The sequence below is a fragment of the Lissotriton vulgaris genome, chromosome 2_1 (genome assembly GCF_964263255.1).
Source record: "Lissotriton vulgaris chromosome 2_1, aLisVul1.2, whole genome shotgun sequence".
In the NCBI taxonomy this organism is placed as follows: Eukaryota; Metazoa; Chordata; class Amphibia; order Caudata; family Salamandridae; genus Lissotriton; species Lissotriton vulgaris.
The window spans coordinates 512,953,868-512,970,463 of NC_141687.1; the positions used below are offsets into that span (position 1 = coordinate 512,953,868).

The 16,596-nt window shown below is 46.1% G+C and overlaps 1 protein-coding gene across 1 annotated transcript in view; it reads right to left on the reverse strand.

Annotated features, from left to right (window-relative positions):
• Window positions 1-16,596, reverse strand: part of RFTN2 (raftlin family member 2) — a 404,027-nt gene that overhangs the window by 186,977 nt on the left and 200,454 nt on the right. The window contains exon 6 of the mRNA XM_086955427.1: window positions 9,922-10,043. Within this exon, the coding sequence (XP_086811553.1) occupies window positions 9,922-10,043 (122 nt within the window). The remainder of the gene's footprint in view (window positions 1-9,921; window positions 10,044-16,596) is intronic.

Sequence of the window (16,596 nt, forward strand, 5' to 3'; positions counted from 1 at the left end):
AAACTACTGCCCCATCTCGCTTCTTCCATTCCCGGCCAAAGTCATCGAGAAAGCTGTCAACAACCAGCTCGCCGCCTTCCTCGAAGCCAACAAATCACTCGACCCCTCACAATCTGGCTTCCGAGCAAAACACAGCACTGAGACCGCCCTCATCGCAGCAACAGACGACATTCGAACTCTACTGGACAATGGAGACACAGTCGCCCTCATCCTCCTCGACCTCTCTGCAGCCTTCGACACAGTCTGCCACAGCACCCTTTTACAACGCCTCAGAAACATCGGAATCCAAGGAAAAGCACTGGAATGGATCACCTCGTTCCTCACCGGAAGAACCCAGAGGGTCCGCCTCCCACCATTCAAGTCCGAGGCCTCTGAAATCATCTGCGGCGTACCTCAAGGATCCTCACTCAGTCCCACCCTCTTCAACGTATATATGAGCCCCCTCGCGGCCATCGCACGCCATCACAACCTCAACATCATCTCTTACGCGGATGACACTCAACTGATCCTTTCTCTCACCAAGGACCCCAGCACCGCCAAAACTAACCTACACGAAGGAATGAAAGAAGTCGCCGAATGGATGAAACAAAGCCGTCTGAAACTGAACTCAGACAAAACAGAAGTCCTCATCTTAGGTACATCCCCATCTGCATGGGACGACTCCTGGTGGCCGGAAGCCCTCGGAAAAGCACCCATCCCGACAGACCACGCACGGAACCTTGGCGTCATCCTGGATTCTTCACTCTCAATGAACAGACAAGTCAGCGCCGTATCCTCTTCCTGCTTTAACATTCTTCGCATGCTCAGAAAAACATTCCGCTGGATCCCCTCCGAAACAAGGAAAACAGTCACCCACGCTCTAGTCACGAGCCGACTGGACTACGGAAACACCCTCTACGCAGGTACCACCGCTAAACTCCAGAAGAAACTACAACGTATCCAAAACGCCTCAGCCAGGCTCATATTAGACATTCCACGCAACGAACACATCTCTGGTCACCTTAAAGACCTCCACTGGCTACCCGTCAATAAGAGGATCACTTTCCGACTGCTTACCCACGCACACAAATCACTCTACGACATCGGACCAGATTGCCTCAACTCTCGACTGTCCTTCTACACCCCCTCCCGCCAACTTCGCTCTTCCAGCCAAGCCTTCGCCACTGTACCTCGCATCAACAAGACCACCATGGGAGGCAGATCCTTTTCATACCTGGCTGCCAAAACATGGAACTCACTCCCCGCTTACCTTCGCCTCACCCAGAATCACCTAGCGTTCAGAAAGCAGCTTAAAACGTGGATATTTGACAAATAATCCTCCTCCCCTTCCTAAGCGCCTTGAAACCCTCTGGGTATGTAGTGCGCTATACAAATTTTATGACTTGACTTGACTTGACATTGATTAATGGCATGGCCTCTGAGCTCTTCGACTTAACAAGGGGGACAAGACAGGTTTTTCCCCTATCTCCGTGCTTTTCTCCCTTTGCATAGAGCCCTTAGCAGCACAGAGCAGAGCTAATCATGAGATCCAGGGTATCAAGTTTGGGTTAAAGGTACACAAAATATCATTGTTAGCAGACAATGTTCTCTTGCCTGTTACCTCTCACCGAATTTTTTTCCCAGTCTTACAATTGGAGCTGCAGAACTTTGAGTGGGTGGCTGGCTTTAAGGTTAACCTCTCTAAATCCTTTATCCTCAATTTGTCAACACCCCGAATGAGTTGGAAGAAAGAATAGCATCCTCGCCATTTCAATGGGCCTAAAAGGAGATAACGTACTTGGGCATCAAGACACCTAACCTAGCTGACCTTTACAAGGTTAATTTTCCTCCGATACTTTGACAACTGAAGCAAGATTTCAAAAGGTGGGCCGCCATCTACCATACCTGGCTGAGCCGGATAAATGCAATTTAGATGCCAGTGCTTCCACTGGTACTGTACCTGTTTTAAGGCCTCTCCATTGATGTACACAGGGAGTTTTTCTCTGAGAATCGTACATTGGCCACAAGGCTCATTCGGCAAGGTTGTAGAGCCAGGCTTTCCCATCGACTACTGACAGATTCAAGAAGCCCAGGGGATCTAGCCCTACCCAACTTCCTACATTATTATAGAGAGGCCCAGCTTAGGGTTATAGCCGAATGATCCCTGAAGGCCAGCGGCGCCGGCACAGGTAAGCGCTGTGGGGCGGTTGGGGAGTTGACAGACGACGGAATATGTATAATTAATTAAATAAATAATACCCATTCTGTCATCTGTCAACATCCCCACCCCGCTGTGCCCCATCCTTGCCTCACCACGCTTACCTGTTCCAGCCGGTGCGGCTTAGGGCATCAGACAAGCACGGGCTCCCTATGGCTAGAGCTGTGGTGGGTCGGACAATATGGGATCTTTTGTGGAAACCTAGGCAAGATCTCCATATGCTCCGAACCACCATAATGCAGCATTTCCTTAAGCACTCTATGCAGACCTGTTTGACAGATGGTGAGTAGGGGGTTGGTGAAAAATCTCGGATTTGTTCCATGGGGAAGGTATCTTAACATTTGAAAATTGCTGTCACAATTTCCGTCTACGAAAGATTCCAATATTTTGAACTGAAACACTGGGTGCTGCAGCCACAGATGAGAATAGCGGGCACCAGGGATCGTCTTCCGTTGGAGAATTTTGCATGAAATGGGGGGATTTCCAAAGTCTGTATTACATTTCTCTACTCTTCATTAAGCCCCTACCTGCCCCCTATACATACATCAAAACGACATTGGGAATTGTCATTCAGGTGAAACAGTGGGCAACAGAGATATTGCTAGGTATAATGGCTCTAAGGCACTGAGGAAGGCTCACTACAAGATTAATACGACTGATACCTCTACCACGAGAAGTTACACAAACTGTTCCCAAACACCACGGATAGATGTTGGAGGGGTTGTGGGCTACTGGGGAATTTTCATCATATTTGGTGGGACTGCCCTTCTATCCAAACTTTCTGGAAGGAAATTCTGTTGCAGATCAGGGAGATCCTAGGCTACCCAATCTCTGAAAATGCGGAGTATGTCCTGCTGGGCCTTCGGGAACCTGCAATGAAGCGCCAGACAGTGGGCGATAGCTCCATACAATGGCTCTGTCTGGGGCGGCCAAAATTACCCGAGCCGTAGCATGGAAGAAACCAGAGGCCCCTAAGCTCTTCCAATGGCATTTTAGGCTGTGGCAGGCCCTAGGTTAGGAACACTTGTCGGATTTATTAACAAATGCGCGACAGTTTTGACTACAATGGGGCCCCTTAGTATGATTCCTATCAGAGGGACTCCCCCAGTTCACCTGCCAGCCCAGATTACGGGCACTTCACCTATTTCAGATTTAGCCTAACTTTGCTTGGTTGCCCTCCTCAGAGGATAAACAGGGTAAACCGTGGCTATGTCCCTCCCCGAGTGGGGGATACTTCTACATTTCCATCCCTCCACCTTACAAGAATAAGGTAATTTTTCAGTTGCTATTGTTGAATCCTGCCAAGCTAATCTATTGTAACAGCTTTATACACTTGAATACTTGTGTTACAGGGTTACATTTTCTTTTAAGAAGGGTACCTCACAATATACGTTTGGAAGTTTAACAAACTGTAATGATCCCTAATTACTAAGTATATGCACATCGATTTGAGCAAATTTTTCCGCTTAAGGAAAGCTGGAACTGTCTATAGCATACTGATGCAATTGGCCTAACGAATAGATTGATGTATTACAAAGCTCTGTTACCCTTGGAAAAAACGGCAAAATAAACATTTTGACACCGAAAAAATCAATATACTCATCTCAACCTCAAAGCACAAATCTTTTGCAGGTCGATCTCCCTTAATTCAATTACTGCTAACACAGAAGACCCTGGAAGGACTCCTTGACTGTGGTATGGCCCCTCAGAACCATAATCTTAATCAATCTTTTCCTCTTTATTTTGTTTGAACCTCTGAGGAACATCTTGTACCAGTGCTTTTGACAATCTTACCAACATTCCACCAAGGTCCCCCTTCCATACGTACAGCACTACCACAGATCCCTACAATCTTAACTGGAGCACCATCTTTGGCATCCCCTTTCTTTGCAAAACAAGGTTTTTGTACCCACACCAGGTCACCCACCTGAAAGAGTACACGCTCCGCATAACTTGTAGCATCATACCATTCCTTTAATTTTCTTTGGTTCCCAATCACTCTTTGACATAAGGTATTCTAATCATCAATTTTAATCTCTTTGTACTTAATAGACCTAAGCAACCAAGATGGATACAGCATAGAGGTAGGAGGACGTCCCCTTAATAAGCTAAATGGGGACTGCTGTGTAAAAGAGAGGGGTGTCGCACGGTAAACCCACAACATAGACTTGACAGCTTCTTCCACATTGTGGTTGTTGTTTCTGGCCCACTTAATAATATCACTCACAACACTGTTCATCCCCTCTACCATGCACTGGTCTGGGGATGATAAAAAGAATTTTCAAATGCTTGACACCTGAAGCTTAAAAAAATTCTTCCATTTCAGCATTTATAAATTGTACTCCATTGTCGGAGGTAAGATGTTCGGGTAACCCTTCTCTAGAAAAGACATCCTTCAGAAATGAGACAGCATTATTTGCAGAAGCTGTGGAAAAAAACTTATTTGTGTTCATTTACTGTAATAAGCCATTAGAACAAACACATAATGCAAATGATGTGGCAGAAAACTGAATGAACCAGCCACATCAATACCCAATTTAGCACATGATCTGTCAGGATATTGGACAGGCTGCAAAGGTGGCGACATCACGTTAAGGTCTTTTTCAGATTTACTGCACACTACACATTCTTTTATTTCAAATTCAATATCTTTGCCAATTGAAGGCCCCCAATAGTAAGATCTGGCTCTTCTTTTTGTCATAGTTGCTCCCAAATGCCCCTAATGAGACATATTAACCAACCTTTGATGCAATGCCACTGGGGGAACAAAACACACTTGTCACCTCTCAAAACAACAGCACCTTCAATGGACTGTTCCTCAACAATTTTGCAATAAGGTTGAATCTCTGAGTTTACACACACCAGCCATTAATAATATAATCCTGGATCCTTAACACAGCATCAACCGCAATTGCTTGTTTACACTTCTTTTCAGAACACGCTTCCTACTCAGGCATATTCATTGCAGCTACAAAACAACTCTCAAAGTCTTCCTCAGGATCTATGGAATCTTGATCACTCACTGGAAACCTGGACAACATATCTGCAGTTACATTATCTGTTCTGCGAATGTGTGAAATTGAAAAGTCATAATGTAAAAGCTTTATGGTTAGCCGGGCTATATGGGGTGTGTTATACTTGACTTTCCCTCCACTCAGGATGTTCACCCGAGGCTTATGGTCTCTTTGGAGGCAAAACCTCCTGCCCAATACATATAATCAAACTTTTTCTATGGCCCAATAGCAGGCTAACAAGTCTTTCTCAATTGTGAAGTAACTGAGCTTTGGTTTGTGAAGAACTCTTGATGTATATCTTATAGTGACAGACTCACACTCCTTATCTTGAGTGAGTTCAGCCCCCAGCCCACACTTGCAGGCATCAACTGTAATGGTGCATGGAAACTCAGGCTCATGAGAATGTAAAGCTCTTGACCCGTTCATTTAATCTTTGACCATACTGAACGTCTCTTGACGACATTCATCCCATTCAAACTGGACATCCCTCTTTAACATTTTTGTAAGTCTTTTAATTTTAGACGCAGACCCCATATTGAATTTGGTGTAGAACTCACATTGCCCATTAAATGAGCATACATACTGTGGCCCAAAAACTCAGCTTTCTCCTTAAAGAACTCACACTTTTTCTTCTCAACAACTAATACCTTTGTCTGAAAAAGTCTGGGGATTCTTCAGTGAAATGAAGTCAAGATCTTCCAACCTTTTTGCAAAAATCAACATTTCACCATGAAAAACTGTGACTCCTTTGATATTCCCCACACGATGATACGCTGGAAAAATGATGTAGCCAATTTCAGATCAAACAGCACGTGACAGAATTAGCATGTGCCAGCAGGAGAACTAAAAGCTGTGTAGTGTCTGGATGATCCTTCCAACTCGACCTGATGGTATGCCGAGGCCAACTCAATTTTAGAAAATCACTCAACTTCACCCAGCATCCGCAACAAATCACAAATCTTCGGCAAAGGGTGAGAATCAATCAATTATCTCTCTATTAAGACTCCTCATGTCAACACAAACCCGAATATCCCCCTTGTGCTTTCTAGCCACTGCTAAAGGACATAACAATAAACTTGACTCTATGGGCTCTATGACACTAAAACTTTGTGACCGACTCTATTCTTTGTTCAAATCCTCTCTTTAACTAAATGAAATGGATCTAATCTTGTGTTTAACAGGTATAGCTTCCTGTTTTACTTTAATGTTGTGTTTGAAACCTGAAATCCATTCCAATCTTTTAGTAAAAACCTCGGGGAACTCTTGCTCAATAGAATCTGACAGAGACACATCCTTTACAACTAACACAGCCTCCCATATGCCTGGTCTGAATATCAAATGGAACAATCCCTGATGATACCGTTCTAAAATATTTAGATCCGTCTAAGCTACACATACTTTTCTAAGTATTTTCCGGTCACTAAACTCCAATGTATCCTCAAAAAATCTATCAAACTCTATCTTTCTGGCCTACAATTTACCAGCTGCAATGGACACAATGGAAGAACCTACCAACTTAAAGAAGGCAACAGCAGGCATTTCAATAGCTATATACTTCATTTCGGTTTAAACTTCCACAGTTTCCCCACGTTAGGCCTAATCAGTTCATGCAGTTTTAGTTTTCGCTTTCTATTTTGTTATTGCTGATGTTTTTTAGAGTAGAGTGGTATGGAAATACCTACCATGAATGGTCTATTCATCGCTAACAAGGAACAACTCAAGGCAAATATAATGTTTCATTGAGGTTAGTCGGGATGAGGGCTAGAATATAAAGTTATTACGAAGACAATGGAACATTTCAACATTCGTGAAAACGTACACATTCTAGCCTGTCTGCTTCTGATTTGCGAATAGGCATGTAATTTCTAAAGCAGAATGCTATTAAACCTCTAACCTGAGAGGTTTTACGAAAAATAGGATATTAAGTGTTATAATGTATACAACTTGAACCATAAGATACAAAGGAGGCTTGGCAACTGCAGGACATTTTTCTCTCTGCTTTCAGTGGCAGCCTTCAGCAGTACAGTTTCAAGGAAGCATCATCTACCAAGGTACAGCAACCATCCATCATCACAACTTGCATACAGGCACAAATGCACTAGTAACACACGCAGACGCACAAAACATATTTCATTTTCACATGTAGAGGCAGATAAAAACAGCAACAGGCATTCATGTACACAAAAACAACATACATTGAGACACCAATACATTGAGACCAATACATTTACAGGTACATACTCACCCATGAACACACACAAAGCACATCTACAAGCACTCATGCACCAAGAGACCATCACTCATAATGACATCTATGTACAATCAACATACATACATTCAACATACAATCAACAAACAGAAGGACAAATACAAACAATGCATATCCAATCAGGGACTACATGCATGTAGGAAGGTGTGCACGTGCAGGTGACTATGCATGACTGTGCACATGATCAATGGATGCTTAAGTGGATACATTGATAACTAAATGAAAGAGTGTGGGTAGATTTACCGATGCTTAGACAAATAAAAGAGGGATACGTGGATGGAAGATTGTGTTTTTTTGGAGGATTGAGTGTGCGTTAACAGATGAGGGATAAACATGTTGGAAGATAGGTGTGGATGGAGAGACCTTTCATTCATCTCGCCACTCACTCATTGCCCTATTCATCTATCCTTGAACTCACCCATCCCTCTATTCACTAATCCATTCACCCAGCCATGCACGGTCATCCATTCATGCACTGTGGCCCATTCAAATGCCTATTTTATTTATTTATTTATTTATTTATAGAGTTTTGTATAGCGCGGACAAGACCCGTGGGTATCAGAGCGCTTCACATGTAAGGATAGGTTACAGACAATTATGGAGGCAATAGTAACAACAGATATACATGGGTATAAGGTCTAAGGCGATCAGCTATAAGGGGGATTATAAGTAAGAGTTATTCGGCCTATCCAATTAGTATTAGGGGGTGAGTGAGGTAGGGTTGTATAGCATAGCAGTGCAAATATCATGTGTAAATAGCATTAAGGAGTAAAAAGTATTGCCATGTATCCGGGATCCTAGGCAATAAAACAAAGTGAGGTAGAGGGTACATCGTATTGTCTGAGAGTTATGGATATCAGATCCCTGTGATTTAAGTTAGTAGTAACGTGTGTGTCCAATGTATAACATGGAATCAATCTGATAGCAGATAGTTGATCTTCAGGAAGTTCCAGTCGAGGCTGTCTCTCTTTGGTGAAGATATTCTCATCAGTAACCATTATTCTTCCCTAAGAGAGGTATTTGCTCATCATGTAGTTCTTCAGTTCGCGTTTGAATGATACCAAGTTTTTAATCTTCCTGATGTTGGGAGGTAGTGAATTCCAGACTCTGGGGGCGGCTCCTGAGAACGCTCGGTTGTAGGTCTTTTTCTTACGGAAGAAGGCTGGCCTCAGTAGCAGTTCTTTAGCGCTTCTCGTTAGTCTGTTGCTTCCTGATAGCTTAATTTTCTTGGCGAGGTATCTCGGCATGTTGTAGTGAACTGCTCTGTGGGTAATACAAGCAATCTTCATTTGAATTCTGGCTTCATAGGGTAGCCAGTTTAGCGTCTTCAGGTGAGGGGATATGTGGTCGAATTTCCTCGATCCCGTGATCAGTCTTGTCGCTGCATTGAGACAGGCTTTTAGCGGTGCTATGGATGATTTCGGTAGACCCGCTAACGTAGTGCAACCGTATTCAATCCTTGAAATAACTAGGGATTGTACAGCTAGTTTTAGGTCCGTCTTTGAGATGTATGGTTTCAATTTTCTTAGATAGTTCAGATGGAAGCGGGCACCCTTGGCCATTGAGTTTATGTGGTCTTTCATGTCAAGGTTCTCATCCAAGGTAATTCCAAGTGATTTAGCCGACTTAACTAGGGTCGGGGTGCAGTTCAGTGCTGTCACCAGTTTCGTCAGTTCCTGTACCTCGGGACGGTTCTTTGTCGGTGAGATTAACAGGAATTCAGTTTTATGGGCATTTAGTTTCAAATGGTTCGTAGTTAACCACTGTAGAGCTCTCTTTAGTGTCTTGTTCATTAGGTCAATGTCATCTCGGGAGGCGATCTTTATGTATATTTGCGTGTCATCTGCATACATGTGATAGGGTATCTGTGATCCCCGAAGGATCTCCGTAAGAGGTTCAACATATAGGTTGAATAGATCTGGGGATAGTGTTGAACCTTGTGGGACCCCGACGGCAGTAGGACAAGGGGAAGAGGTCGCTTGATTGACCAGGAAACGTTGGGTCCTATTTTGCAGGAAAGATCTAAACCAATTCAGTACATTTCCCGACAAGCCCATCCTTTCTTGTAGCCTGGTCATCAACATTTCATGATTTACCGTGTCAAATGCAGATGACAGGTCTAGGAGAATCAGTAGGCATGCCCTCAATCCCTCATTCGTTTATCCATACATGCATTCAACTCTTCATCCAACCATTGACACATTCTAGCATTAACTCACTCACCAATCAATAAAATTACACAAACATTTCCCAATCAGTAACTTTTACTTATGAAAAAAATACAAACGCTTGTTTTAAATGGGGCATGTTAGAACAAAAGACATGGCTTATAAAATATTCACTTCCTTTCAGGTACAGCCATAAACGAACAGTCAGTCGCAAATCTTAACCTATGGTAAAAAATGGATTTATTTACAGTTACTAAGTGAACAGAATCTTACCTCAATCACCGTCCATTGTTCGACTACGATTGCGTCATTTCCTTTCCTATGTGAGCCTGGAACGCCACGGCCCTCTTCCTCGTAGATGAATAATCCATCCAGGGACTTGGACAAGTGATCTCCTATGGAAACATGGATACGCCACAGTAAACAGCTTGCATGGTTTGATTTCCTCCCAACACCAACGCACAAGAGTCACGAGGGAGCCTGGCAAGTGGCAAGTCAAACGATGGTAATTGCTATCGGGGTGATACATCGCATGTGCTTCTTATTTTCCCACTTCGTATACAGAAAAAAAACAACGTTCGTAAAAAGTGACCTAATTCTACTTTTTCAAAGGTTGTGTTTGTGAAAGGGGTGGCAGAGCACCCCGTCTGAAGGCTTCTGTGGTGCTTAAATACAGTTGGAAAAAAAAACGCACTCGTCAGTGAAAATGTGCATTGGCATTCACCGTGGGCTGCGCCAGGGACCCACCTTCACAAAGGCACACATCATCATGGAAAATGGCCGGCTGTACTGAACTGATTACAGGAAATGTGACATCCCCGCAGTACGCTGCGCAATGAATGGGCTCCTTCTGCTTTTGAAACGTGCCTAGTCCACGGAGTTGTCTCTGTCATTCGGAAACAAGGAAACCAAACTGTCAACACCCTGGGACGATTCCTAAAGGAAGGAAGTCCTAGGCGGGAGCAGCTTCGATCAACTCCTAGTATTATTTACAAAAGCACAACTCATGGGTACACATAATTCTGTATTTTTTAAGTTACTCTAGCACTACGTAAACAACTCCTATTTGCAGGGTGTTTCATTAATATCTCACACTAGACGGAGCTGCCATGTTACTGTTGAAGGCCAAATACACACAGGGCGTGCGACTGCTGCTGCCGCACAGGGCGCTGCCTTGTGGAGGGGGCGTTATACACATCTTAAACTGCAGTTTCTAACAATGCTAAGAACACAAAAAAGAATGCTGAATGGCATAAATATTGGGCTGAGAGCTTAAGTATGAAGGTAGAGCTTCGGCAATTGGAACGCGAGATGGGGGAGGAACCCACCCAATCCATTATTCGCCAGATAAACGCGGACAGAATACCAAGCGCTGGCACGCCAGGAAGCGAAGTTGATATATCAGACTTCGAGACATCGCCTTTACGAAACAGGAGATAGGGCAGGAAAGCCGTTAGCATGGTTGGGTAGAAAAGAGACGGATGTCAGGTGGATACACACTATCCACCCTTTACAAAGCCAAAAGCCAAGCAGGGGGTGGGAGAGGCTCTGATCCAACAATACCTTGATGGGGTAGTGCTACCAGCCGTGTCCCCTGAGCAATGGGATGATCTAGAGGGGGAGTTAACGCTAGAAGAGGTCACAGGGGACATTTATAAACAAAGGTCAGGAAAGACCCCAGGACCCAATGGTCTGCCTGCGGAATTCTTTCAAGCTAATTTTGCACTCTTGGGACCGCACCTTCTTGAAATGTTCTTACCGGCCCGAGACGTGGGTACCTTGCCCCCCGACTTGCGAAAGGCAACGGTAGTCGTAATTCATAAACCTGGGAGACCGGCTACAGACTGTGGTGCTTACCGGCCAATCTAAATACGGAAGTGAAGCTTTTGGCATCCATTCTGGCGAATAGGTTGGCTGCAGTGATTACCTCCCTTGTACATGGAGATCAATCAGGATTCATGCCAGGTAGGGCGACGAGATTTAACTTACGCAGACGAGCAAATTGGATAAGTGAGGTTCAAGACAGGCCGAAGGCACACTTGCTGCTGTCATTGGATGCAGAAAAAGCAATTGATGCGGTCCACTGGCCTTTCATGTGGCAGACATTACAGAGGCTGGGATTCGGCCCTAACTTCATTTAATGGGTCAAGTTACTTTATAGGGAAAGGAAGGCAAGGGTGTGGGTTAATGTGACGCTGTCTGCAAAGTTTGAAAAAGAAAAAGAAAAAGAAAGGGAAGCGAGACAGGGGTGCCCACTATCACCGATGCCTTTTGCATTGACTTTGGAACCTCTAGATAACATCCAGCGGTACAGGGATTCACAGCACTTGGGATCAAAGAACACATATCACTATATGCAGATGATGTTCTTCACTGACCCCTCATCTACGATTGCAACCCTTTTCCAGACATTAGAAAAATATAGAGAACATGCGTGCTATAAGACCAATTGGAACAAATCAGTCCTATATCAAGTGGGTGGGCCCCATGAGACGGATGATCTCCCCAGGGAACTGTAAATATCTACGGAAGGCTTTAAGTACTTAGGGATGTATACACTGTGCAATGTCTCACGCGCAATATTCATAGAGTGGTTGCAGACTTCTATGCGGATGTAGAAACATGGCGACGTTTACCCCTAACATTGTTGGGCAGAGAGGCAATGTACAAGATGGTGATGCTCCCCAAGCTTTTATATATTTTACAGAACACGCACTACAAAATTCCGGAGGATGTTTTCGGAGCAATAGATAATGGGATTCGCCCACCCTGTGGGATGGGGGACAACTACGCATCGCGCTTCGTACTCTGCAGCGCAATCAATACAACGAGGGCATAGCACTCCCTGACATTAAAGCGTACTATCGTGCCGCGCACCTTATAGTAATCAATGAGTGGAGAATTAGTGAGGACACCCACCAAAAACACATCCGACATACGCATTGGAGCAGGGACAATTGGAGACACGCTCCCATTGACACTACATATATCAAGGGAGGGGAATGTCGATTCTCCAATTAACATGAAGAGAGAATCTTGATTTCATTAAAGACATACGGAGGCTAACATTATGCAAATACTTTTATTTGCTGCCCAACATGCAGCCCTTTAAAGAATATTATTACATCACAATAAAATTGAACTTTAACACATGACAACTAGGATGAACAGGCTCCTATCTTCCTCGTGGGCTGCGATGACACAGGAATACAGTGAAGATTTCATCGAAACAATTATTCCTTAAGATTGTTATCTGAGAAGGAACAAAAAAATATCATATAGTGAAAGAGGTAAAAATCATGTTTTCAGATATAACAAGAAAAACATTTGACATTAATTAACCCAAACCTCTGAGGGAGAGGAGGGTGGGATAATGTTAGCCTCCGTATGTCTTTAATGAAATCAAGATTCTCTCTTCATGTTAATTGGAGAATCGACATTTCATTACAAGACCGGAGGCTACCATTATGCATGTTTAAAGCCATGCAAAGCTGCACCGCTAACATGTTCTATTGGTCTCAAGTAGAACTTCGAGAAGGTACTTGCATTAGACCAATCTGCAGCTTTAAGTATTTCGGGCAGAGAACCTCCAGCCCAAAAGACTTTGCTAGCCATTGCACCTCTAGAAGAGTGAGCACCAAACCTAGATAGATCTACACCTGCTTCATGCATAATCAGGCGTATCCACCTTGCTAAGGTTGCTGATGACACTGGCCTAAAAGGTCTAACAAAAGATAAAAGAAGTTGATTACATCCAGGAGGTCTAGAAACTGAAATCTTATTTTCATAGCACTTCATGCAATTAACAACACATCATTTTTCACATTCATGAAAGAAGGGATAGAAGATAGATTCTGACATCGTTTTTGTTCTTTTCCAAATATCGAAATGAACACCTTCAGAAGAATAAAATCTGTAGGAAAGATCAAGAGCTTTAATATCAGACACCCTCCTGAAGGATATTAAACACAATAGGGTTGCTAATTTCATTGAAATTCTCTTAAGAGAAAGTAACTGATTAACAGGCCAGGACATGAAAAGGTTAAAAATTAGATTAACATCCCAAAGAGATTCATAGCGAGCTCTAGGAGGTCTCCTAAGTCTAATGCCCTTCATGACCCTTTTGATTAGTGGATTACTACTGATAGCAAGGTTATTAATCAAACAATGACCTGAAGAGATAGCTGACCTGTAACAATTGATGGTTCTAAAAGAAAGACCTGACTCAAAAAGATGAGCGAGGTAATTAGCTACATATTGTAAAGGACATTGAACGGGATCCAGATCCCTTTCAAGGCACCAACCAGACCATTTGTTCCATATTCCTCTGTATCCCACTTGTGGGACACCCCCGCGCCGCACGGCCACCAGCTGCTGCGTGTGCCCCTTGCCTGCCCTCTGCCTCGCTGCTGCCTCGTTTGCCGGTTGCCGGCTGCCTCCGCTGCGGTTGTTTTTGCCTTGTTTTGTCGATAATTTGTGCCTGTTTTGTTTTATTCATTTTGCCCTTGTTTTGTCGATAATTCGTGCCTGTTTTGTTTTATTTCATTTTGCCCGTGTTTTGGTTTTCCTTCCTTGTTGTCCGCCTACCTCGCCGCCCTCCGCCCTCCCTTCCCGCCACCGCCGCTTTTCCCCGCCCCTTTTTCTATTCTGTACTCTCCCCGCTCCCGCCTCCCAGCTGCTCCGCCCACCCGCTCACTTGGCCTTAAATGGCGACCGTGCGACGCAGGTGAGTGTGACCCACTTGTGGGACACCCCCGCGCCGCACGGCCACCAGCTGCTGCGTGTGCCCCTTGCCTGCCCTCTGCCTCGCTGCTGCCTCGTTTGCCGGTTGCCGGCTGCCTCCGCTGCGGTTGTTTTTGCCTTGTTTTGTCGATAATTTGTGCCTGTTTTGTTTTATTCATTTTGCCCTTGTTTTGTCGATAATTCGTGCCTGTTTTGTTTTATTTCATTTTGCCCGTGTTTTGGTTTTCCTTCCTTGTTGTCCGCCTACCTCGCCGCCCTCCGCCCTCCCTTCCCGCCACCGCCGCTTTTCCCCGCCCCTTTTTCTATTCTGTACCCTCCCCGCTCCCGCCTCCCAGCTGCTCCGCCCACCCGCGCACTTGGCCTTAAATGGCGACCGTGCGACGCAGGTGAGTGTGACCCACTTGTGGGACACCCCCGCGCCGCACGGCCACCAGCTGCTGCGTGTGCCCCTTGCCTGCCCTCTGCCTCGCTGCTGCCTCGTTTGCCGGTTGCCGGCTGCCTCCGCTGCGGTTGTTTTTGCCTTGTTTTGTCGATAATTTGTGCCTGTTTTGTTTTATTTCATTTTGCCCTTGTTTTGTCGATAATTCGTGCCTGTTTTGTTTTATTTCATTTTGCCCGTGTTTTGGTTTTCCTTCCTTGTTGTCCGCCTACCTCGCCGCCCTCCGCCCTCCCTTCCCGCCACGCCGCTTTTCCCCGCCCCTTTTTCTATTCTGTACCCTCCCCGCTCCCGACTCCCAGCTGCTCCGCCCACCCGCGCACTTCGCCTTAAATGGCGACCGTGCGAACGCGCAGCGGTCACGCGCAGCGGGCGCGCCGATTGTGCGCCGAAGGCGCGCCAAAGGTAAGCCCGTCTACGCCCGTCCGCGCCTGGACCGCGCCCAGTGCCAGGACCCCTGGCCCACGAGGACCCCGACCGACCCGCCTGACGTACTCCGCCGCCACCCTCACCGCTCTCAACACCGGCCGACTCCCAGAATGCCATCAAGCCACTCCACGACGTACCCACGGACCTTTCAGCTGCCACGCCTGCAAGTTCACCTGCATCCGGACCTGCCTCGCACCAGCACCCGCCAAGTCAAACACCAGCAGCACCCACCTCAAGTGCATCCTGCTCAACACCCGCTCCGTCCACAGACACGCCATCTAACTCTGGAACCTCCTAGACGCCACAGCCCCTGACGTTGCCTTCCTCACGGAGACCTGGATGAACGCCTCTTCAGCTCCCGACATCGCCATCGCCATCCCAGAGGGCTACAAGATCGTCCGGAGGGACCGAAACGCCAACCAGATGGGAGGAGGCATTGCCATCATCCACAGGAGCACCATCCGTCTCACGACCAGCACCGACAACACCCTGACCAGCGCCGAACACCTGCATTTCCAGATCCACACCAACCCGAACACCACCCTCAGAGGCACCCTGATCTACCGACCCCCTGGACCACGCACGCAATTCAGCGAGGACATCGCCGACTTCGTCAGCCCGCATGCCCTCCCCTCCGCTGACTACATCCTCCTGGGAGACCTCAACTTCCATCTGGAGAACAACAACGACCGCAACACCAGCACCCTGCTTGACAACCTCGCCAACCTGGGACTCAAGCAACTGGTGTCCACCCCCACCCACCTCGCCGGACACACACTCGACGCAGTCTTCTCTTCCAGCACAGACATCGACTTCAGCCACGCCACAGAGCTTCAATGGACAGACCACAGCTGCGTCCACTTCACCTTCAAGAGAACGACGACCGACCAACACCAGCAACAGGCCGCCCGCAGAAGCTGGAACAAGATCACAGCAGACCAGCTCGCCACCTCCCTGAGCCAGCACCCTCCTGCCAGCTCAGCGAACCCCAGCCAGGCCGCCGACAACCTCACGAAGTGGATCAGCAACTGCGTGGACGAACTCGCCCCACTGAGGACCCCGCCTAGCAGACCCGGCAGCAAGAAGGCCCCATGGTTCACCGACGAACTCAAGAGCTCCAAGAAGAACTGCCGAGCCCTCGAGAAAGTCTGGAGAAGGGAACCGACACCGGACAACAGGACCTCCTTCAAACTTGCCACCCGGAAACACCACCAGCTGATCCGCGCCGCCAAGAAAACAGCATTCAAGGACCGGTTGGACAACAACGCACACAACTGCAAGGAACTCTTCAACATCGTGAAAGAGCTTTCCAACCCCAGCGCAGGAAACAACGACATCAC